The following is a 25,884-nucleotide window of genomic DNA, read 5'->3' on the forward strand; positions in this document are numbered from 1 at the left end:
AGTAGAAGGTCCTTTCTTTGGAGTAGCAGAGATTTGTTCAGATGCAGTAACCTCTGTATCATTCTTTGATTCATTAGTAGTTTCACAATCTACATCACCTGTTATAGATGCTGTAGCATCTTCTGCATCATCTTCAGCAGTTTCACTTGAGGTGTCATCTATTACCACATTTATAGACTCCATCATGGTTTTGGTTCTATTATTATATACTCTGTAAGCTCTACTATTTGTTGAGTATCCCAAGAATATGCCCTCATCACTTTTAGGATCCATTTTGGTTCTTGGTTCTCTATCAGACAAGATGTAGCATTTACTACCAAACACATGGAAGTGCTTAACAGTAGGTTTCCTCTCCTTCCATAATTCGTACAGAGTAGTTGTTGTTCCAGATCTCAGGGTAACACGATTATGAATATAGCAGGCAGTATTCATAGCTTCTGCCCAAAAACCATGTGAAAGCTTCTTTGCATGTAACATTACCCTTGCAGACTCTTGTATAGTTCTATTTTTCCTTTCTACTACACCATTTTGTTGTGGTGTAATGGGAGATGAGAATTCATGTATGATGTCTTCAGAGGCACAGAAGTCAGAGAAACTGGAGTTCTCAAACTCCTTACCATGATCACTTCTGATCCTTAATACCACATTGTTTTTCTCCCTTTGAAGTTGAATACATAGATCTTTGAACACATCAAAGGTTTCTGATTTCTTTCTAATAAAATTTATCCAGGTGTATCTAGAAAAGTCATCAACAACAACATATGCGTACCTTTTACCTCCCAAGCTTTCAGTTTGCATAGGACCCATCAATTCCATGTGTAGAAGTTCAAGAACTCTGGTAGTGGTAAGATGCTGCAGCTTTGGATGTGGCATCTTGGTTTGCTTTCCAATCTGACAATCTCCACATATGCTACCTTCTTCAATTTTGAGATTTGGCAGTCCTTTGATGGCTTCTTTAGATATTGCTTTCTTCATGCTTCTTAGATTAAGATGACCAAGCTTTTGGTGCCATAGTTTTACTTCATCTTCTTTAGTGATTAAGCATGTTGACATATTTGCTTCTTCTTGGGGAACCCATAGATAGCAGTTGTCGTTTGATCTGACACCTTTCATCAAAATCTCACCTTCGTTATTTGTAACCAGACATTCAGATTTGGTGAAGTTTACTTTCATTCCTTGGTCGCATAGTTGACTAATACTTATCAAATTTGCAGTCAATCCTCTTACTAACAGCACATTGTTTAGTTTAGGCAAGTTATTACTTCTGAGCTCCCCTATCCCAACAATTTCTCCTTTTGCACCATCACCAAAGGTAACAAAGCTGGTTGAATAAGACTTTATACCGACAAGAAATTTACTTATTCCGGTCATGTGTCTTGAACAGCCACTATCGAAGTACCAGTCTTCCCTTGATGAGGCTCTAAGTGATGTGTGAGCAATCAGAGCAGTAATCTCTTCTTCAGGTTGAGTTGTATCACTTTTCTTCTCATTTTCACCTTTAGGTTTCCATTCTTGTTGAGTAGGGGCAGTTGTGGAAACAGGTTTGTGCTGAGGACGTCTGTTAGGGTACCCATATAGTTTGTAGCAGTAAGGCCTTATGTGCCCTTTTCTACCACAGTAATGACATCTCCAAGCATGGTGCTTTCTTCTATTTCTTGACATGGGATGCTGCTGATGATGCTGCGGCTTCTGATAAGGCATCCTTTGCTTTTGAGTTTCTTTAGGCTCCATGTACATGAGGTCAGGACTGTAATTTTTGAATTTGTTGACATTCTCATAGCTAAGCCCAATATTTCTAGGCTTTCGAACATTTTTCTCTAAGATTTCCTCCAGTTGTCCATCAGCCTTATGAAGTTTGTCAAGATGCTCATCATCTTTATACAACATGTCAGAGAATTTTCTCAGCCGCCAAATGTCAGTATTTAATTTTTCAATGACTTCCTTAGCTTCTTCAAGATCAGAGGATAGATAATTTACCTTCTTTGAAGTTCCTCCATCTTTGAGATATTCTCAAATTTTTCTGCTTTTAACTCATTGATGGTTACCTTTTGTTTCTCAATAACCCTGCAGATCTCAAGATCAGAGGACAGAAAATTTACCTTCTTTTGAAGTTCCTCCACTTTTGAGATATTCTCAGATTTTTCTGCTTTTAACTCATTGATGGTTACCTTTTGTTTCTCAATAACCCTGCAGATTTCTTCACTTTTAAGACAAAGTTCCTTGTAGGATGCAGCAAGCTCTTCATAGGTTACCTCTCCATCATCAGATTCTGTATCAGATGTAACAATACCTGTTAAGACTGAGATATGTTTAGCAGTTACAGATGCTGTATCATCTTCTGAGTCATCATCCTCAGACCAACTGACAGTTAGCCCTTTCTTTGCTCTCTTCTGATATGTTGGACATTCAGGTCTGATGTGACCATATCCTTCACATTCATGACATCAAATGTTTCTGTTTAAGTTTGATTTTTCATCACCTTTTGGTTTTCCTCGATTTTCATTGCTGCGCATAGTGCCTGGAGCATTGTTTTTGAAATTTGATCTGGGTCTCTTATCCATTCGTTTCAGAACTTTGTTGAATTGTTTTCCCAGTAACACCATGGCCTCAGAGATACTCTCATTAGATTCTTCTTCATCCTCCAGTTCTTCTTCATTATTTTTAGATGAGAAGGCAATGCTCTTATTTTTCTTTTCACTTCTTCCATTTGCAACACTTTCATAAGTTTGGAGTGATCCAACCAGTTCATCCAGCTTCATCTGAGATATGTTTTTGGCTTCTTCCATAGCTGTGACTTTCATATCAAATTTCTTTGGAAGTGACCTAAGCATTTTTCTTACTAACTTTTCTTCGGGAATTTTCTCCCCCAAAGCATCAAATTGATTATCATAGTCTAGAATAGTCATATGAAAATCTTGAATTGTTTCCTCCTCCTTCATACGTAAATTTTCAAACTGAGTAGTAAGAATCTGTAATTTAGACATTTTTACCTGAGGAGTACCTTCATGAACAGTTTCAAGAATCTTCCAAGCTTCCTTTGCTGAGACACATATTTTGATTAGTTTGAAGATGTGTTTATCTACCCCATTGTATAATGCATATAATGCTTTTGAGTTTCCCAAAGCAAGCTCATCCTCTTCTTTAGACCAGTCCTCCTCAGCTTTTAGTTCAAGTGTTGGCTTTCCATCCTTGTCAATGACCACAGGGGGGTCCCATCCTTTCAGAACAGCCTTCCAAGTTTTGCTATCCATAGATTTCAGGAAAGCAATCATGCGTGATTTCCAATAATCATAGTTGGAGACACCAACTAGAAGCGGTGGTCTGCTTACAAGCCCTCCTTCCGTTTCAATGTTGCCAGACATTTTCCCTGGAGCTCACCCTATAACCAGAAAGGGTGCCTGCTCTGATACCAATTGAAATCTGGCACGCAGTGAACACAATGCTGCACAAGATGCTATAGTACACGTTGCAGCAAGACAGTCGCAAAACACAGTAAATAAATAAATAAATTGCAGAACAATAAATAAGACAGGAAATTGTTAACCCAGTTCAGTGCAACGTCACCTACTCTGGGGATACCAATCCAGGAATGAATCCACTATCATAGCTCTAGTTCAAAGCCCTCGACCAACACCCGGTACTTGACTTATCACCTAGACACTACCCGTGCAATCCTATCTAATAACCTCTTAGATAATGAGACCCTGTCCCAAATTCCCTGTAACAACACGTACTATGTTGCTGTCAATAATGATTGTAAGGATGGAGACACTCTCCTAGAAACTAGACAACACTCTTGCTTAAAAGCTTATGAGTGAATCACACAAACTAACTCTGTGCTTAAAAGCTTAGGAGCAGCTTACAATAAACACAAACCCAGTCCTAAACTTGCATCAAAACGATACAAGAAAGGCTCACAAAAGACACACAACCTAAACCTTAAAAAAAACGCACGCTTTATGAAAGACAAGGTTTAGAATACATGAGTAGAATAGCTTGAGGCTTCACATATTTATAGTCTTCAATTGTCTTGATGTCCAAGTTAGGTCTTCAGACAAACACAGCTGTAGGAATTGCGGCCCAACCCTAAATTATTTCCAGAAATATAATTCATGTTGTACCAAACAAAAAAAACGCAAAAATATAATATAATTATATTTTTGTTTTAAATAATGTTCCTTCAGCCGACTTCAATAAAAACTTGCTGAGCAAGGCTCGTTTTGCCCAGGCGCACGTGCTTGAATATATAATTGGAGCAAATCTTGACTCAGATTTGAAATAAAAATTCTGCACGAAAACAAAGTATCAGTATGCTGTACTATAATGCTACAGCATCTCAGTCCAGCATCTGGCTGGTTGGCTTTTGCAAAATGTAGCCAATCAAAACACTAACACTAACCCATATCATTCACCAAAATTTTATTTCTGGAACTCAATGTTTATTATCTCTCGATTTGGTTTCTGCGGCGTAGAGAGCGAAAGAGGAGAGGGATGAACGAGTGGATTCTCCAACGGGCTTTGGAGACAGATTCCCACCAAGAGTGCATAGGGTTGTTGGAGTTGATTCCGTTAGGGTTGTTGGTGGTGGTGGTGGTTATGGAGGAGGTGGAAGAAGAGTTTGAATTGGAGATGATGAATTCTTGTTAGGTAGTGTTGCTCAACTTCATTTTGCCGTAACAAATTGAAAGTTAATGATTTTGTTGTTCTTCTTTTAGATTTTTTTCTTCTATGGGTCACCAATTAAATTAATCAAAATTAATTGGAACTTTTCATAGGGATTGGAAGAAGATGGTGGTGGAATGTTTTAGATATTGGAGCAATTGCAATTCATGGAATATTATAGTGGAAGGAAAATACAAAGCCTAATTTTTTCATAAGCTAGATTAGAGTAGTTTTTGATGGTCGGACAGGAATGAGCATGGTAATGGGTTCTTGTTGATTTTGTTTTTCTGAATTTTATTGATGATGTTGTTGTAAAGTCATGGTGATAGGGATAAAGAGTAAAAAAGAAAAGGAAAAGTAGAAAAGAAAAGATTTTTTTTTAAAAATAATTCAAAAATGATTAAAGGCCACATAAGCATATTCCATGTAATCACTTTTATCTAGTCACATGCCACCTAGGCTTGCCATGTCAGCAAAAATAGAAGATTCCAAATCCAAGTGGCACCGAGGGGGGTAAACGACGAAATCTTCACATTGCGAGGGGGTAATCCAAATTTTTTATTTTATAGGGGGTAAAACAGAACTGGCATATTTTGCAGGGGGTATAACCCTATTTACCTAAGATAAAAAAAGATAAAAAGAGGAACAAAATGAGGTTACTTAAAATTTAAATGAAAAATCAGTTTAAATAGTTTATCTTATAAAATTCTATTTTTAGTATTTCATCTTTTGCTACAACTTTTTTGGGATAGTAAAATTTCAAAAAAATGCTTAAAATTAAAAGTTATTTTGATTAATTTCTCATAAAAATTATTTTTAAGATATATATTTTGAAAAATATGTGTTTTTTATTATGTTAAAATCTCTAACAATGAATATTTAAAGGCTTAACTACACATTTGGTCCCTTACGTTTATTTTAGGTTTCAATTTGGTCCCTTATATTTATTTTAGGTTTCAAGTTAGTCCTTTCCGTTAGTTTTGTCACTAACACCGTTTGAACAGTACACGTGTCAGCATGTACAAGTGCCACATGTCTGTTCACATATGCAAATTGACTGCCACATATGACAAAATTGACGGAAAGGACTAACTTGAAACCTAAAATAAACGTAAGAGACCAAATTGATACTTTTTAAACGTAAGGGACCAAATTGAAACCTAAAATAAATGTAAGAGACCAAATGTGTAGTTAAGTCATATTTAAATTATTGAAAGTCAAACTTACTCTTTTAATTTATCCCAAATAACTACAATTTCGATAGAGCTTCTACTATTTTTAACTAAATTTTCACAAAAATCATTTTTAGAAATAAGTAAAAATCTCATTTTTAATCTATAACATTTTGTGAATTAGATTAAATCAGACCAATAACTTTGATGTGTGGAGCAAATACGATTAAGCAATCAAATAAGCGAACGGTAGGAATAATCACAAAATAATCGATAAAAGGTGAGAAAGAAAAGGACACAATAAAATTGTTTACCCAGTTTGGTGAATGTGACCTACTCTGGGGAAGAGAGCAGCTCTCCGATCTACTATCAAACTTGAAGTACTTATTACAAAGAAACTCTCCAAAGAGATTACAAGAATTAGTCTTTATCCTATTTGCCCGAATTTTTTCCCGTGACCAATAAATTCAATATGAAAAGTGTTTCCAAAGGTGATGAATCAATCCCAACCCTAGTGTTTGCCCAAGAGAAGTTGTCTTATAAACCCTAGTCTTTTGTTGGCTTCAGAAACCCTAAAATCCCCTTAAAAAAGTCAGAAAACGCACAAAACATAATTTTCTGATTTTTACATGATTTCAAGGCAATAGTATTCAACATAACAAACAAGGTGTGAAACAAAACCATTATTACAATTGATTAACATAATCGGTGGAAAAAAATGACCAACAAATGAAGACCGAATGTGAAACTAAAATGAAAATGAAGTGGAAAATGTATATCAGGTGACTCACAGTTTTTTTTTTTTTTTTAATCTGAACCATTTATTTTGATCAAAGATCTATAAAAACCCCTCTCATCTTAGCACGGGGACCTGAAGGTTTGTTTCTTTCTCAGCGTAAATATGTGCTTGATATTATCTCTGAATCAGGTTTACTTGGAGCAAAACCTTGTGATTTTCCTATGGAACAAAACCACCAGCTAGCTCTTACTACAGGTCTAGTTGATCGCTTGATTTATCTCACTATTACTTGCCCAGAACTTTGTTATGATGTTCATACTCTTGCCCAATTTATGCAAACCCCTAAAGAAGACCATTGGAATGCTGCACTTCGTGTCCTTCGCTACTTAAAAGGACATCCTCGACAAGACCTTGTTCTTTCTAAGGACAGTGCTTTACGCCTTACAGCTTATTGTGATTTAGATTGGGCAACTTGTCCTTTGACTCGTCGCTCTATTACTGGCTACTTTATTATGTTGGGGACCTCTCTGATTTCTTAGAAGACTAAGAAGCAACCTACTGTTTCTCGGTCGTCTGCTGAGACCAAATATCGCTCTATGGCTACTACCAGTTGTGAGCTCATTTGGCTCAAATCCTTGTTAAAGTCTCTTGGTGTTCATCATTCAATGTCTATGCGCTTGTTATGTAACAGTCAAGTGGCTCTCCATATTGCAGCAAATCCTGTATATCATGAACGTACCAAACATATAGAGATTGATTTGCCACTTTGTGCGAGATCAAATTCATGCAGGAAACATTGTCACCTTTCACGTTTGCACACATGAGCAGCTAGCAAATATCTTCACAAAGGCCCTCTCGGGAAGCAACAATTTAAATTTCTTCTTCGCAAGTTGGGCATTCAGAATCTTCATGCTCCAACTTGAGGGGGAGTATAATTAGCTACATATCAGCATGTGATTGCTTAAAATCTTCTATAATGTCATATTTTCCTCTAGAATATTTCCTATACATATTTAGCTCCTAAAATATCTCATTTACATAGCTAGCTGCTGATTTTTTACACTAGTAGAAAAATGACTTTTGGTTTGGAGATACCACTACCGGTATGTGAATACCAGTAGTGAAATACATTTGACCAAAGGATTCCACTACTGATATTTTTAAAACGGTAGTGGAAAGTTCAGAGACAAGGGATTTCACTACCGGCTTTGCTAAATCCGTAGTGGAAAGTAGACACGGTGGCAATGTCGTAATTACGTACAAATTTGTTTTAATTATCTTCCACTACCGATCTAGGATTCACCGGTAGTGGAATCCTAATAGTGTTATTATTTTTTTCATATTCCCACTTTTCACTACCGATCTAGGATTCACCGGTAGTGGAATCCTAATAGTGTTATTATATTTTTCATATTGTCATTTTCATTCCCAATTTTCATACGCGTTCAATCTCCCTCCCACTGCAAACTCTCCATTCTCAATCGTCCCAAGTTCTTCCAAATCGTCCCAAGTTCTTCAAATCAAACACTCCAATTTCCCAATCATTCTCCAATCTCTCCATTCTCCATTCTCCATTCTCCAATCTCTCCAATTTCATTCGGTTTCATTCTCCAAACCCTAGAATGCTTGAATCGCCTCCAAATTTCTTCGTTTTTATTCGGTAAAGGTATGAATAAATCAAACTTCCTCCAAATTTCATTCGTTTTCGTTTTCATTCATTTTCATTCTTGTTCATTCGTTTTCATTCGCTTGGGTTTTCATTCGTTTTCATTCACGTCGTTTTCGTGGGTCTGTGATGTTCATTTCTGTGTGGGTCTGTGTTTTTTTGTGTGGGTTTTCATTCTTCTTCTGCTTGATGGCTTGATGATGAGAATGTCAATATAAAAATACAAATTTGCATGAGATTTGGAAGTCTGTGTAGGTCTGTGTAGGTCACTTTAGCATGAGATTTAATGAAAAGTAAAAAGATATATGGTCATTTCTGTTTATGATATTTATTTTGCTGCTATTTTGATTATTTTTTACTTCATAGATGATATGTAATGTTTTAAACCAAGCCATGTTTTGCTGCTATTTTGCTGCTATTATATCAGATTTTATTGTTGAAGCTAAACTCCAAATAGGCAAGAAAATTCAAATAACCAAGCCATGTTTTAATGTCAAAGTGTGATTCAAAATTCGTTATGTTGCTGCACATGAGGGTGTTAGGTATAAGCAAGTATATAGAAGTCACTCATGTTAACCTTGTGCTTAATATATTCAAGGTATATAGAAGTCACTCAAGTTATAGTGCTTAATATATTCAAGGTTGGCTAAGGAGTGAAAATATGGAGTTAGAATAGTGCTTAATATCTCTGCCATATAATATACTTACTCAAGGTGACCAAGTTTGATGTAGTTAGAATAGTAAGGGAAAATATGGAGATGGTCAAGAGGGTTTTGGTATGAGCCTAAGATAGCTGAGTAGTGTCTCTCCAAATACCCTTCAGCTTCACCACATAGCCTTATAAGATGGGATCTTTTTTCTTGCAAATACCCTTCAGCTTCGGCTTCAAGAAAACATACAACTTGGCCATGGGCAGGGGTCAATATTTATGGCCAATTGTATAAACATACAACTTGTTTTGATATTAACTAAGTTGTATAAACATATTTATAAAATTATCAATGCTTGTGCTGTGCAGGGGTTGCTGTGTTAGGCGGTGATTGCTGCTCCTGCGTTAGGCGGTGATTGCTGCTCCTGCGTGTTGCTTGTGCTGTGCAGGGGCTGGTGTTGCTCTTTTTTGGTGTTGTCATCTTTGTTTGAAGTTAGAAGGTTCAATCACGGTCTCATCTACAGGTACCGATTCTATTTCAAAACATAGAAGCTATAGGCTATGAATTTTTATTAAAATAGAATGCATAATCTAGTCATTCTGTTATAGGCTATGAATTTTTATTAAAATAGGGCGAGAGAATGTTTCGCAATAGTAACAACCTAGTCATTCCTTTAACTTAGAATGCATAAATTTCGAAACGTAGGTATGGACCGTAGTTGGATGAGAGCTAATCGATTAAATACTGAGTACAGACATGGAGTGATGGAATTTCTACAGTTTGCGGAAAGTAATGCTGAACTAGAACGTCCTCCTCCTGAATTTCCTCCATAATCTAAGTAATGCTGAATTAGAATTGGTATTTTTGTGATGGAATTTGTATTTTATGAAGGATTGGTATTTTAGAATTGGTATTTTAGGAATTGGTATTTTAGGATTGGTATTTTAGGAATTGGTATTTTAGGACTGTTTATCAGGTGATGGAATTGGTATTTTAGGATGTGCATACTGTTCTAGAGTTTTGATTTTTCATATTAATATGCAGGCACAGGAAGCTACAAAAAAACGAAAAAAAAAAAAAAAAACTAACATACCACTACTGATATTTATAACAATCAGTAGTGAAAACTAACATACCACTACGGGTATTTGTAATTACCCGTAGTGGAATCCTCAATTCTAAAAAAAAAATGGAATAGCATACATACCACTACCGGTATTTACAAATACCGGTAGTGGAATCCCAGATTCTAAAAAAAAAAAAAATGAAAACCATACATACCACTACCGGTATTTGTAAATACCGGTAGTGGAATCCCAGACTCTAAAAAAAAAAAAATGAAAACTATACATACCACTACCGGTATTTACAAATACCGGTAGTGGAATCCCAGACTCTAAAAAAAAAAAAATGAAAACCATACATACCACTACGGATATTGAAAATACCCGTAGTGGAATCTCATACATACCACTACCGGTATTTGTAAAAACCGTCGTGGAATCCTCATAAATTTAATTAATAATACAGTAGAAACCTGACATACCACGACGGGTATAAAAAGACCCGTCGTGGAAAGTATTGACTTACAACGACGAGTGTGTTTACTACCGGCCGCGGCCAGTAGTGGAATCCCTATTTGGCCGGTAGTGGAATCCCCTTTCTGCACTAGTGTTAGTAACGTTAGTTTAAACATATGTTGTATAAATAACTCTTCTCAGTGTGAATGAAATACACAACTTTGCCATTCATGAATTTCTTTATTTCTTTCTTTACCTAGCCACTACATACAGAAAGGATCCGTTGACACCAATGTAATGTATGTCTCTCTACTTACACCAAATCTCAATCGCCGTTAACCTCAAAAATAAAAAAGACGAACAAAAGAAGCATGTGCATAACAAAAGGAACGATTTTCCTCTTCTTCCCGCAGGCGCCTTCTCCTCTTCAGAATAACTTTTTGTTAAACCTTCAATTTCCAAGATTAGTATAAAAACTCATATAATACCCTTAGGTAGAAGATATTTTAGTAATTTGGTATTTCATGTTGAGTGTGTGGGGAAGAATTATGAAGTGGAAGAAGTTTGGTAAAAGAGTATATAGGTTGAAAGACGAAGAACCCAAATAGACCCGTTTAAGATTTATCAACTATGGGTGAGAAACAAAACTCGGATGAAAAATCAGAGTGTGAAATGAAATAAAATTAATTATTGTTAATTTAACAACCCATAATTTATTATGTTATACTCGATTACTTGGTTTAAACTCTAAATTGAATTGCATAAAATAAAACGTGGTTTATGAGTTTTCCCTAGGAGAATCTAGTCTGAATTCTGGATTATCGGGATCCTTCACTTAAGAACTAGATGATTAATACAAAAAAATGAATTGCACACTTTAGAGTAGAGGGGCCGGCCGGATCCAGAAAATAGGATTTGGTGAAATTTTTATTTAGTTTTAGTAAATTGTAGTCTACTGACTAGAAATTTCGAATTCACTCATAAGTTTGATAAGTGGTATGACCGGGATTCGAACTCCAGCCCCCTACATATATAATATAATGTCCTACCATCAGAGCTACGCTCACGGGAATTTGGTGAAATTTATCTCAAAATGTTTTTGGGAAAAAAATCTCGAAACTTGTTGGAAAATAATCCCAAATTTTTTGACAGCTCTAAATACGTTAAGGAATTTGTCAAAAACAACTTAGAATATGCAACGAATTTGTTAAAATCGCCCGTGTGAGATTTTAAAGGGATAAACGACAAACTTTGGATTAACTAAAATAGACTTATAGTATTTGGTGTAAGTTAAGACACTTGTCCTAGGGCCAAGTGATCGAGAGTAATGATAGACGATACGTGCAAATATTCAGATGCTCAAGTCGGTGGGAGAGTAAAGAGCAAGGAGAATAATTACTTGGTAGAAAGGGTGAATGAGTTAGGAGAGTGATCAAGAAGTCGGTGTTCAATTTTCACCATTTACAAAATTAACAATACTAATTATCAACAATGACTGTTTTAAAACAAAACAATAATTTTTTTACATAAATCTAAAGTCATTTTATATGCTATTGAAACCTTTAAAGATTAAGGATTTATGTGTTTTTATTGATCACTTTTAAAATTAATGTTTCTCAATAACATATTAAAATATTATTTTAGATTTCTTTAAAATTTTACTTTGGTGATTTATATTAGGCAAAATTATATATTTAGTCCCTTAACTTATATTTCAGTTAACACTTTAGTCCGTTATTCCGTTATTATTTTTTTATAATATTTTAGTCATTTTTCATGTTTGGATATGAATTTTAAACAACAAATTTATAGTATTATTTTTTTTGTTTGTTTTCAAACATAAATAGTTATATAAAAACATGGATTAAGGACCAATTAAAAATAACAAAAACGTAAAAAATATAAAAAGATTAAATTATTATCTTAAATTAAGTTAAGGACTAAAGGTTTTTTTTGATGAAGAAGTTAAGGACTAAAGATATAATTTTATTTTATAATATAAGTTTTCTAACGGTTAATCGATGACTATTTATACTTATATTTAAGAAGTATATTCAAGATGGTGCACAAGATATGCAAATTTATTTTGGGTGTTCCATGAGCCAAACACGAACTCTACTAAATTACTTTTAACCAATGCTATATAGCCATAGCTAAGGGACATAAACTCCAAAATGAAGTTAAATGCCAAGTTTCTTTTAGTTTTACGTTCAAAAAGAAAAGTTTCATGTTCAAGTCGGTGGAAGAGTAAAGAGTGAGAAGAAGAATGACTAGTGGAAAGGATGAATCAGTTAGGAGAATGATAAAGTAGTCGATCGGTGTTTCATTTTCACCATTTAGAAAATTAACAATACTAATTACTAACAATTAATGACGGTTTTAAAACAAAACAATAATTTTTTTACACAAATATAAAATTATTTTATTATATGTTATTGAGAGCTACAAATTTTTTTTATGTGTTTTTATTGAACACTTTTAATCTTAATGGTTCCAAATAACATATTAAAATATTATTTTAGATTTCTTTAAAATTTTACATTGGTGATTTATATAAGGCAAAATAATAGTCCTTAACTTGATTTACGTTAACACTTTAATTAGTTCTTTATATTTTATTTTATAACATTTTATTCCTTTTTCATGTTTGGATATGAATTTTAAGTTTCAATTTATAGTTTTATTTTTTAAACATTTTTTACACCCTCCATCTCTATAGACACCCGATGCTAGTTATTTTTTTTGTTACTATCATATTGTTATGAAGCTTTCACCGTCGTTAGTAAATACTAATTTCTGTCGGGGAATCTGTGGGGCACATAAGATGAGTTCTTCCCTCCAAATCGTAAATTTTTTCGATACACATGAACCAGAAATCGAACCTCTGATCACATGCTTAAGGGGACCAAAACCCTTATCACCTGAACCAATTTATTTTTGGTCCGATACTAGTTAATTTATTAATAAGTAATTGATCTAGGTAATTATTACCAATAATAAATTAGTTTAACTGATAAAAATTTAAATTCTAAAATAAGTAGTTAAAAATTCGATCACTAACTACAATTATAACATGACAACTCCAGTGAAAAGTGTAGTAAATAAATAGACTCTTGTATATATTAATATAATATGGAATATATGCCTAATGCATGGTGTAGAAGAGTTCCATATATTTTGGGTGTTCCATGAGCCAAAGATGAGCTCTACTAAATTGCTTGTTAATAATTAATGTCATAATCAAAGGAACGTTAACTCCAAAATGAAGTTAAATGCCAAGCTTTCAACCTAGGCCAAGTGATCGAGAGTAATGATAGACGATACGTGCAAATATTCAGATGCTCAAGTCAGTGGGAGAGTAAAGAGCGAGGAGAATAATTACTTGGTAGAAAGGGTGAATGAGTTAGGAGAGTGATCAAGAAGTCGGTGTTCAATTTTCACCATTTACAAAATTAACAATACTAATTATCAACAATGACTGTTTTAAAACAAAACAATAATTTTTTTTACATAAATCTAAAGTCATTTTATATGCTATTGAAACCTTCAAAGATTATGGATTTATGTGTTTTTATTGATCACTTTTAAAATTAATGTTTCTCAATAACATATTAAAATATTATTTTAGATTTCTTTAAAATTTTACTTTGGTGATTTATATTAGGCGAAATTATATATTTAGTCCCTTAACTTATATTTCAGTTAACACTTTAGTCCGTTATTCCGTTATTATTTTTTTATAATATTTTAGTCATTTTTCATGTTTGGATATGAATTTTAAACAACAAATTTATAGTATTATTTTTTTTGTTTGTTTTCAAACATAAATAGTTATATAAAAACATGGATTAAGGACCAAAAATAACAAAAACGTAAAAAATATAAAAAGATTAAATTATTATCTTAAATTAAGTTAAGGACTAAAGGTTTTTTTGTTGAAGAAGTTAAGGACTAAAGATATAATTTTATTTTATAATATAAGTTTTCTAACGGTTAATCGATGTCTATTTATACTTATATTTAAGAAGTATATTCAAGATGGTGCACAAGATATGCAAATTTATTTTGGGTGTTCCATGAGCCAAACACGAACTCTACTAAATTACTTTTAACCAATGCTATATAGCCATAGCTAAGGGACATAAACTCCAAAATGAAGTTAAATGCCAAGTTTCTTTTAGTTTTACGTTCAAAAAGAAAAGTTTCATGTTCAAGTCGGTGGGAGAGTAAAGAGTGAGAAGAAGAATGACTAGTGGAAAGGGTGAATCAGTTAGGAGAATGATAAAGTAAAATTAGCTCCAAAATGAAGTTAAACGCCAAGTTTTTTTTATGTCTTTTACACTATCCACATCTATAAGTAGATAACCCATTTGCAAGTTAGTTTATTCACAAGTTAATTAAGTAATAAATTTCTAGGTGAATATTGTACGTAAGAAGTGATAATCATGAACAAGACACACTTCGGATGTTTCTTCTTCCTGCTTCTCCTTGCTTCTCGTAAGTCTTATATAATTGGCACTAAACATATAACAATAATTGGTGCATCAATAATAATTATAAGTGCATAGTAGTACATAGGAATAAATATATAATTGATATGTAAATAATGAAATTTGTTTGATCAATGAATGCAGAGATGGTGGTACAAATTGAGGGTTGGAAATGTAGGACACAAAGCACTATGTTTAAAGGGATATGTATTAGTAATCGCATTTGTGATTCAAATTGTCATGCCGAAGGTTTTCCACGTGGTGGTAACTGCAAGGGATGGCTTAGACGTTGTTTCTGCAAAAATAGTAGTTGTGAATAGCTCGATTCATGAGCTAGCATGTGAGTGCTCGAGTAAATATTTTCTTCATTTTTCAACAAAAATGGAAATCTCAATTACTATAGTTTTAACATATAAATGTCTGATTACGTCACACTTATCGAATTGTGTGCATAATTTTTCATTATTCACTCTAAAACTATAATAGTGAAGATCTCAAATTTTTTTTAGGAAATGAAGATTATATTATTTCCCGCGAGTGCTCTAGTTTTTGTAATTTCACTTATCGAAATGAAGATTATATCCTTGTGTTCCGTTTCTCTGATTATTAAGGAGTATATTATATATGTACCCCTTATAATCATTTGTGTGTCTTGTTTTGTTTTATTTTATTTAGTTGTATCAATGTCCGTATGGTTGCTAGCGCCAATTATTATGATACTTTTGTTCTGAATTCGTGATGTATTTTCAATCAAAAAGTAGTGAAATTGCACCATTATCATTTTATATTATTGTGGAGTATATATTTAATTATTTATTATTCTTTGCACTAAAAGATATTTTAAATTGTTGATTGAGAATGAACTACAATCAAATCAAATTTAAACTAATTATGGCAGGAAGCCTACAAGGGGGAATAACCAGAATTACATCCCAACTATGTTGTTGGCACCCCATAATCATCACTTATCATTTGCAGCACCCTGATAAATTTATTAAAAAGAAAGAAAAAGAGACAAACTTGGGGGGACTAGACCAAAACTCAAGGAAACAATAATACAAGGAACCTATCACTGCCTCATTAAAAACCCCAAGGGATAAAACCAAGGATAGGGAAAAAGAGTGCAGTGGATTTAATGAAATCTAAAAGACGGAAGACCCATTAAATTACTAATATATTCTCCTTGAACACTCGGCGGAACATTGTCCCACCAGTAAAAACCATTAACATTAATTCATAAAGCAGTCATTCTATCTGCACAAGAGTTCCCTTCACGATAAATGTGAGTCACTCTATAAAATGCATGGTTTTAGTCAACGTCAAGCAATTGAACCATTTATTACGAAGATTCCAAGAGACAATGTGGGCGGACTTAAAAGCTAAATTAACCAAGTGTGAATCGGATTCATTATGATCTATATGATAGTATATAACTAAAAAAATATATACTATATAAAATATTTGTTTTTATAATTAAGTCGTGTATATAATTAAAACTTTCACGTTATCGGTGCATGATAAAGTAATAACAACCGTTGAAAACTTTAAACAAATTTAAAATTATTTGATATTTTATTGAAATGTCTCACAAATATTTTATTGAGACTCGCAAAAATTATTTGATATTTTATTGAAATGTCTCACAAATATTTTTTTGAGACTCGCAAAAATTATTTATTTAGCTATAATTTTTTGGTTAATAGGATCCCTACAAAAGAAAATCTCGTATCACGAGGTATTTTTGCTACTGATGCTCGGTTTTGTATTAATGGGTGTGGTGTGGCAAAAACTTTAGCTCATCTGATTTTTGAATCTATGGTGCCTTGGATAGTATAATTAAAGTGAGTCTTGCTAGTACCAGAGTTGGATGCAAATAGGAACCTTTATGCGTTGGTAGGCTTTCGACTCAATCGAATAGCCGGACGCCAATAAAAGAAAAAGTTTTCGCACGGGCTGAGCTGATCATTTGATGTAGAACTTATTTCATAACCACCATCCATCATAGTATATATAGCATTCTGTCCAATAATGTCAGTATGCATGCATGCTTGTCATTTTAACGGGTTACATATTCAATTTTTAAAGATTAAGGATAACTTCCAAGTTAGTTGACAAACAATGATTTGGAAGACACATAATAATTTAATTTTAATAAATAAGGAGGTTAACATCGATAATATTATTGATTAGATCAAAATTCATGTTTAGTGGTGACTCCGGGTGAAGAATAAAGGTTTTGCTTGTAATTTAATTTCTTGGTGGAATAATCTCTTACTTTATTTTATTTTAATTATATTTTTTTAGGGTACTTTTGAGGTGATTTCTTTGGGATGAAAACATATATAGTTGGAAATTGGAATGTCTTACTTATCACCTTTGTACCATTTTAACCTTTGAAAAAAATCTTGCTTTGTTTGGGGCAGACCTTGTTAGTTGTTTCTTGATGCAGTTTGTTTCTCTCCGTTTTGTCATTGATTTTTTTAGGCACTCTTTTTTTTTGCAACAATACATTCTTTATCACTATTTAATTTTGTGCACTTGTGCAGTTGTGCTGGAGTTGCTTTTTAGTATATTTTTGTTCTTTGGATGATTAAAATAAAAGAAGTGTTTTTGCGTAAACTTTCAACCGAACAAATGATTATAAGATAACATATTATAAGATTTTTTAAAATTATGCAAGGTAATTTATATAATGTAAACTTTCGATCGAACAAATGATTTTATAAAATTTGTATTCGTTAAAATATTATTGAATAGTGTAACATTATTGATATATATATGGGTCAGGATCAAATGACACCAAATAGTTTGACACCAAATGTTACACCTCTCAATAACGTTTTAACCGATATAAATTTTATAAAATCCACCGTTGGATTGAAAGTTTATATCATATAGATCATTTATGTAAAATTTCAGACAAATCCAAAATCATTTGATATATGCTATTGACATCAAATCCTATTCGTCTAAGATTTTAATCTAGCGGCTAACATTTATCTAATACGAAAACTTGTATGGACCTCGCTTGCACTCACGTGTTCTAGGTTTTTATTTTATCATGTACCACTACTAGAAAAATTAAGTTTATAGAGGAAAGAAATCCGTCACTAATTGTTAAATATCCGTCACAAACAAGTTTAGCGATGGAATTCGTGATGACGCAAAAATCCGTAAACAATTTCAATGTTGCTAATTGTTAATAGATTCGTCACTAATGACTGGCCAAAAGTACAACATTTGTTCTTGAAATTTCGTCGCTAATTAGTGAAGGTATTAAGTTCCCTCGCTAATTAGTGACATATTTCATATTCCCTCACTAATTTATGATAGATTTCATACTCCCTCGCTAATAATTGTGACAGCTAATATTTGTGACATATTTGAAATTTCCTCCTTAATTTATGATGTAATTGAAATTTTCTCGTAAATGCTATTACAAATACATTTATTATATTCATCAAAATAATTTTTTTAAATATATATCATTTTATATAAAACATTTTTTTAATCGAATCCATAAGTATCACGTATATCATCACAAAAAAATCATCACTAGTATTTAACATTATTCTTGAAATTAAGAATTTACAATCAAATTCTCAAAACAACAATATATTATATATTACACGTGTACTGTGAATGAGTTTCCAACAATCTTTTAATTGCAATCTAAACGAAACCTTATAGGAATGAATCGAATGATCCATGATATCTTTATATATCGATCTGCAATATAATTATAAACATTAAGGTCAAAAGGGGTGAAGAATTACAAAAAGTGAAATTTGGGTAAAGCATTTACAGACGAAGTTAGTCATCATTGTTTGCTTAGTACTCCTTCCGTACCACAATATATGTTATTATGGGAAAAAAAATTGTACCACAATATATGTCGCTTTATATTACCAATGAAGTATTTAATGTTATTTTTCCTATTATACCATTAACTATTTATCACCATCTCTTCTTTCAATTCTTCAATTTATTTTTTCCATACCATAAATGAAGGACAATTTTGTAAATCAACTCATAATCTCTTTTTTCCATACAACATTAATTACCTTTCTTAATAAGTATAAAAATGTCAAAGCAACATATATTGTGATACGGAGGAAATATAATTTTGACGATATCCCATTCATTCATTCCCACGTTTATTTTGACGAAGGAACAAAACTACACAAGCTTGAAGTTGTCGTTAACACAGATTGAGCAAAAATAATAATGAATTTGCCTATTAGTCACCACATATTAACATCATAATTTAAAACCAATTTCTTAGTCTTGAACTACCACCGAACCAACTTTAACTTTAGCATTTTTAAACACTAGTAATTGAGTATTAATTTTTTTTATTATTTAATAAATATGTGTTGTTTCACGTTAATGATGTTGTTGTTACTACAATTGTCCATACTAAGAAGAACAAAGTTGAGAAATCTAAGAAAACGATTTTAATGTTTTATTTAAAAATTAATAAAGTGGGTGTATATTATTAGCAACGTAGATATATAGTTTAAATAGTAGCTACCAAAAATATTATTGGCATTTTTCGGATTTCACGTTTTTCCACATTTAATTGGTGAGTTTTTTTATTAGGTTACTTTACGAGAAAAAAAAATGTACATTGCTATTTACACCTTTATATTTTTAAGTAAGTGTAATTAGTTACAATATATATAGATCAATATTTAAAGAAAGAGTGATGCTTCAGCTAGCTATAACTATTTATTGATATATTTTAGGAGTATATGCAAAATGGTGCAAAAGGGTTACACATTTATTTTGGGTGTTCCATGAGCCAAGCATGAGCTCTACTAAATTACCTTTTACTATTGCTACAGTCATAGGGACATAAACTGTAAAATATGAAGTTAATTAATTAATTGCAAGTTTAATTATTATTATTATTATTTTACATTTTTTACACCCTCCATCTCGACAAATACTGCTACTAAATTTCTAGTTAATAATGCGATCATCAAAGGAACGCCAAATTTTCACAATAAAATAAAAAAAAAAAGTTTTTTACACCCTCCACATCTATAAATAGATAACTCAATGCGACTTATTAGTTTATTCATAAGTTAAGTAATAAATCTTTAGGTGAAGATTGTAGCGAGTGATAATGATGAACAAGGGACACTTTGGATTTTTCTTCATTTTACTTCTTCTCCTTACTTGTGGTAAGTCTTATATATTTGTCATTAAAACATATAATTAATATGAATTTTTTTTTACTAAATGTAAATTCATTTAATTAAGTTGTGTTGGATAAAAAAAATCGATCAATTAATGCAGATATGATGGAACAAACTGAGGGATGGGGCTGTGATCCTGCCGAATGTGATTTGAAATGTATTGCTGCAGGTTATCCGCGTGGTGGTCAATGCATTAATAAAATTAGATGCGTCTGCAAGAAATCCATTGCGGGGGTAATGAAAGAACATATGCAAGGGGAGCATTTGTAAATAGTTCCGTTTATTATTAGCACACGAGTGTTCGAGTAGAGATCCTTTCATTTTTCAAAACAATTTGATGGTCTTAATTTGATGGTGTTAGTTTTCATTTTCTGATTAGTAAGGAGTGGTATATACCCCTTATAATCATTTGTGTCTTGTTTCATTTTATTTAATCTAAAATTTCTTTTAGTTGCTTATGGGTTTTAGATTGGCTTTGAGCTTGCTGCGCCAATTATTATGATACTTTAGTTCTGCATTTGTGCTGTATTTTTAATCAAAATGTAATGAAATAGCACTATTTTCATTTTATATTATATATTTAACTACATTTTTTATAGTATTAAAACCAAAATATACCACTACCAAATTCTCAAACAAATCTATTATTGACTCATGTATATAATTAAAAAACAAAACTCTCACTTTTAATCATGCATATATAATAGAGTAATAACAAGAGCGGGAAACTTCTGAGCAATCTCTATCTCTATATAAATAAAAATAATCAAATAGTCAATAAGAAGATCATCTTCAATCATATTACGAAGGTTAATTTATTTTAAACCAATATATTTGGTTCAAGTGGTTAATGAGTTTCCCCTAAGATAGCTTATTCTGGAGAACCTGAGTTCGTTTTCTAGTTCGAACAATTCTTTATCATATTTTACTTACTTTATGGGTAAACTTTAAATTACCGGACATGCTTTCTTAAAAATAGAGGGTTAATATATACCAACAAAAAAAATTGTGAAAATAAGGTGAGTTAATCTATCTATCTATCTATCAATTAAAGGATACACAGATTGAGTGTTTGATTTTGGGAGCTCACCTCCTATAATTATTTCTTTGTTAGGTTATGATAGGGTGTTGAAGCTCTATCAAGCTAAACCTAGAAAAACAATAAAGAAAACAAGTAAAATAAAGATAAAATAAAAGACTTCATTTTCATTCATTGATTGCTTCAAATATGAAGGAACATTACATATATATATATAAAGACTCTAATGGGCCTAAGGGATAAAGTCCAACCAAACAAAACTCAATAACATAAATGACCAACTAATAATATAAATATGTATGTCTCATTAATATCCAATTATTTAATTAACTACTACTTATAATTATTTAACTAACGACCTCCTAATCTTCTATCATTGCCGCCGGGTTCACTTGAACCTTGTCCTCAAGGTTCAGCGATAAGTCTGGAGGCCTAGGAGCTGGACGAAAGTAGAGTAGATCAACGGAGTTTTGTTGTGGCGACACTAGGCACAATTTTGAATTTTTTTGGTAAGACAAAAATGGTCTATAACAAAAATTTGGCCCATTACTCTCAAGCCCAAACGTAAAGATCCATTAAAAAAAATCTTATGATACTTGTGAGAAACAGTTGACGCTTTAGCATTGCAGAGCTGAGAGGTAGTACATTCTTTGTTAGTGCAGTGTAGCATATATGGGAAATTTGCAGCAGGCACATGCACATGGCATTAGAAAATTCAATGTACCAATTCCTTTTACCACCACTCAAATGCGTTTGAAACAACGGTCTTGCAGCTTGAATATAACAAAATTTAGGACACGTGGCGAAAAATAAGAAGCTCTCACGGAGAAAAGGTTTGTTGATCACGTGGGAACATGTATCGCGGATTTTGAAGTTGGAGTACATGTGTCGATATTTTGTTGGTGGATATGAGTTCTCATGGATTGTGCTTTTAGTCAATGGGTGAGATTTTCTTAGAATCACAACACACCAATCCAACGGTTGAGATTTGTTTGCCCGAGGAGTTGTCAAAAAAAGAAAATCATATCTAGCTCTGAAAAGAAACGCAAACACAGTGGTAGGAAAGATTACCATCAACGACGGAGATGTAAGATTCGGTGGCTTCGTGGCAACGGTGGTAGAACTAAAACTTTGTCTGACGATGATATTAGGTCCGGTGGCGTAGGAGGTAGAGGTAAAATGGATTCCGGCGTCGAATGTAGATGCGGCGGTTCCGGCGGTCGACGCAGCGATGCCGGGAGAAAAAATAAAACCTTTTCCGGCTGTTGCGGCGGTGGGGATAGAGTCAGAACTCCGTCAGGTGGCTTTAGCAAAGGCGGTAGCGGCGGAGTTGAAGGTGGAGACTGAGATATGAACAAATCCGGTGGTTTCGGCGGCGGCGGTGACGACGGAATTAGAGAAGAGTCATTTTCCGGTGGCTGCAATGGTGAGTGTAAACGTTGATCCAGTGGTTTCTGCGGTGGAGACAACACCGCAGGTGGAGTAGAGAATGTTTCTGGTGATTTTGTAGGCTGGGACGCAGTCAAAGTTGTTGTGACTTGCGGTGGTTTCTGCGGCGGCATTGGTGTTGACGATGGCGGTGACGGCGTCGGAAGAGTAATAAGCCCATTTTTTTCGTTGTCAAAGTCCAGAGATTGTGGCTTTGGTTTTTCACTTTCTGTTTTCTCCTCTTCGTCTTTCTCTTGAGTTGTGTCAACAAGAAACATCTCCTGCCTCCTCTTTTTCAAAAACATCTCCTGCCTGCTCTTTTGTAAAATTGCATATTTTTCAGAGAGTTGTTGTAGTTTTTCTTTGAGAATTCTCTGTGTCTCTTTCTCTTTCTGTTTATATTTTTCATCAATCTCAATCAAACTTTTGTTATATTTTTCTGAAATTTCAGACCATTGTGACATAAAATTCTGACTAGAACATTTTAAAAATATTAAAAAATGTTATTACAATAAAAAAATTTATCTTTTTTTAAATTTTTCAACTGAGACACTAGTTAGCATGCTTCTAAAGATTATATATCTGCTTTTAAAAAGAAGTCTAATTTTCCAGTCTTGGCTAACTTTGACATAACTCGGCACTATAATATAGATAATTATAAAATTGGACATTTAGGCACGTCAAACTGCTAATGTTGCAAATTATTTTGGGCTGCTAAACATTACTGAAACTCATACACAACTGCGTGGTTTTAGGTTCAAATCTAAGAAAAGATATGTTCAATCTAACAATATCTACATTGTCAATATCTTAGTGTTACAGACAAATCGTCCATCTTTACAACCCTTGGATTAAAATATACGGTTAAAATTTAATTCCTGATCCAATTTATTCTTATGCTACTCACGTCTTCTCCTCTGCAATTGTGCACTGTATATCATCGTTCCCATTGCCTCCTTCCATTACATCCCACTCTCATTTCCTCTTTCTATGTCACCTCTCTTCGTGTTTGCAAAAGTCGTTTCTAGAATAAGAATTTGTATGGTAATATCCCTATTTTTGCAAATTTATTTCAGAATGTTTCAAGAAAAAAATTCAAAATTTATTTCAAAATGTTAATATAGTTATATATTTGTACTTTATTTCTAGGGTTAATAGGTTTTTAACCCCCTGCAATATGGTTGATTTTTGCTTTACCCCCTGCAAAATTTTTTTTTTATTATCCCCTCGCAATATCAAGATTCCATCGATTACCCCCCTGGGTTGACAACTGGGATGCTGACGGTTCATTTAAGATGACATGGCAAGTATATGTGGCTTTCTTTTATTTTTTTATTTAGTGACATGTTGCCTCATCATATTTTAAAATTAAAAAAAAATTAAAAATTAGAAAATGGTATTTCTTCATGTGCATCCATCGTTCTCTTCCTCCAAATTCCAATAACCCATTTGTTTCTGCTTAAAAAAAAAAAAAGCATTTGTTTCTTCATAAAATCAAGATCAACCTTCATCATCAAATTCCAACAACCCATTTTCTTCTCACAATATCCCATTCCAATAACCCACTATGATTTTTTCTTAGTTGTGACAGAAGAAAAGTCACTATCACTAATTTCTCATTACTTGCATCTGGTTAATGTTCTCTCTCTCTCTCTCTCTCTCACTAATTTAGGAGTTATTGATGGTTAATCTATTTGTGTCTGCTTCAAAGGAGCTTCTTTTGGGTTTGTTCATTTTTGGGTTGCTATCTGCTCGCCTTCGCGTGGTGGTGGTGAGTTCGTGGGGGTGGTGATTTTTGTGATTCTGGGTTTTTTTCTCTCATGGGTTCGTGGTTGTGTGTCTCTGAATTTGTGGTGGTGGGGATCTCTCTTGAATTTAATCCTCCTAAATGATTGATTTTGGATTTGTTGATTTTATTGATGAATTTGTTGGTGGTAGGTAGTGATGATGTTGGGATTTGGATGACGAATAGTTGTTGGATTTTTTTATATTTTTAAATTAGTTTATCATGTGGCAACATTTCACTAAATAAATAAATTAAAAATAAATGAAAAGCCACATATACTTGCCATGTCGTCTTAAATGAACAGTCAGCATCCCAGTTGTCAACTCAGGGGGGTAATTGATGGAATCTTGATATTGCGAGGGGGTAATCAAAAAAATATATTTTGCAGGGGGTAAAGCAAAAATCAGCCATATTGCAGAGGGTAAAGACCTATTAACCCTTATTTTTATGTTTTTGTGGGGCAATAATAAGCCCCATATGGGCCAAGAGTAAAAACTAAATAATACTAGATATTTTGCCTAAAAACAAGGATGTTTTCTCTCTCAAACTCGTGATTCTTTTATATCCCCAATATTCTAATTTTGCCCTTGCAAAAAATTTCGTTTCGCTGAAATTGAATTTTTTCTCCTACAAATTCAGAGTAAATTTCAGTTTTTATATACCGAAATTTGTTTTCAAGACAAAAAAAAAAATTTCGGTTACTATAAACCTAAGTTTTTTGAAAGGACAAAATCGAAAATTTAGGAAATATAAAAGAAACACGGGGAGTCGGGAGAGAAAACATCTAAAAACAAATCAACTAAGAGGGACCTAATATTTTGGGGCTTAACAAAAGGCCAAAAAGGGGCCTCTTTACATGAGGCTTTTTTGACAGCTCTAAATACGGTAAGGAGTTTGACAAAAAAAAATGAAAATATGCAACTAGTTAGTCAAAATCGCTCGTGTGAGTTTTTGAAGTGATAAACGACAAACTTTGGATTAACTAAAATAGACTTGTAGTATTTGGTGTAAGTTAAGACGCTTTCTCCTATGGTCAAGTGACATCGAGAGTAATGATATAGATGATACTTGCAAATATTCAAATGTTCAAATCGGTGGGAGAGTAATCTATAACAATATATAAAGGGGATAAGGGAGTTTGGGCTGAATTTTTTTTGGTCCATTTTGCCCTTAACTTCCTTTATGGTTTTTTAATTATTCCATAATTGCCCTTAACTTCCTCTTTTTTTTTTTATGGTTTTTTCATCTATATCTATTCTATACTATAATATATAAAAAGAATACATGAGTTTTGGGGTAGAATTTTCATAATACCAACATTACCCTTGCTTTTTTTTAGTAGCAACAAAAATCTTTTATTAACAAACTCACCATAACATAAAGCGTATCTTTTTTTTTGGGTACATAAGTTAGACACAGGCAGGCGCGGAACGCGCCTGCCTGGCCCGCTAGTGATATAGAAAATTAACAATACTAATTATTAACAATGACTGTTTTCGAACAAAACAATAATTTTTTTACACAAATA

General features: G+C 33.0%; 1 protein-coding gene and 2 long non-coding RNA genes across 3 annotated transcripts; 2 read left to right on the forward strand and 1 right to left on the reverse strand.

Moving 5' to 3' along the window:
• The first annotated feature begins 7,873 nt into the window (after nt 1-7,873).
• Nucleotides 7,874-9,413, forward strand: LOC123917914. The gene is made up of 2 exons (XR_006812623.1): nt 7,874-8,239; nt 9,258-9,413. It is a non-coding gene; the product is annotated as an uncharacterized LOC123917914 (long non-coding RNA).
• A 10,470-nt stretch (nt 9,414-19,883) lies between these two features.
• On the forward strand, nt 19,884-20,673 carry LOC123917915. Its single transcript, XR_006812624.1, has 2 exons — nt 19,884-20,088; nt 20,204-20,673. It is a non-coding gene; the product is annotated as an uncharacterized LOC123917915 (long non-coding RNA).
• A 1,542-nt stretch (nt 20,674-22,215) lies between these two features.
• LOC123915014 (extensin-like) lies at nt 22,216-23,533 on the reverse strand. The gene is made up of 2 exons (XM_045966172.1): nt 23,478-23,533; nt 22,216-23,044 (listed from the first exon to the last, which is right to left on the reverse strand). The coding sequence occupies exons 1-2, from the start codon at nt 23,531-23,533 to the stop codon at nt 22,216-22,218; spliced, it is 885 nt and encodes a 294-aa protein (XP_045822128.1).
• Nucleotides 23,534-25,884: the final 2,351 nt, after the last annotated feature.

The sequence above is a fragment of the Trifolium pratense genome, linkage group LG3, assembly GCF_020283565.1.
Source record: "Trifolium pratense cultivar HEN17-A07 linkage group LG3, ARS_RC_1.1, whole genome shotgun sequence".
In the NCBI taxonomy this organism is placed as follows: Eukaryota; Viridiplantae; Streptophyta; class Magnoliopsida; order Fabales; family Fabaceae; genus Trifolium; species Trifolium pratense.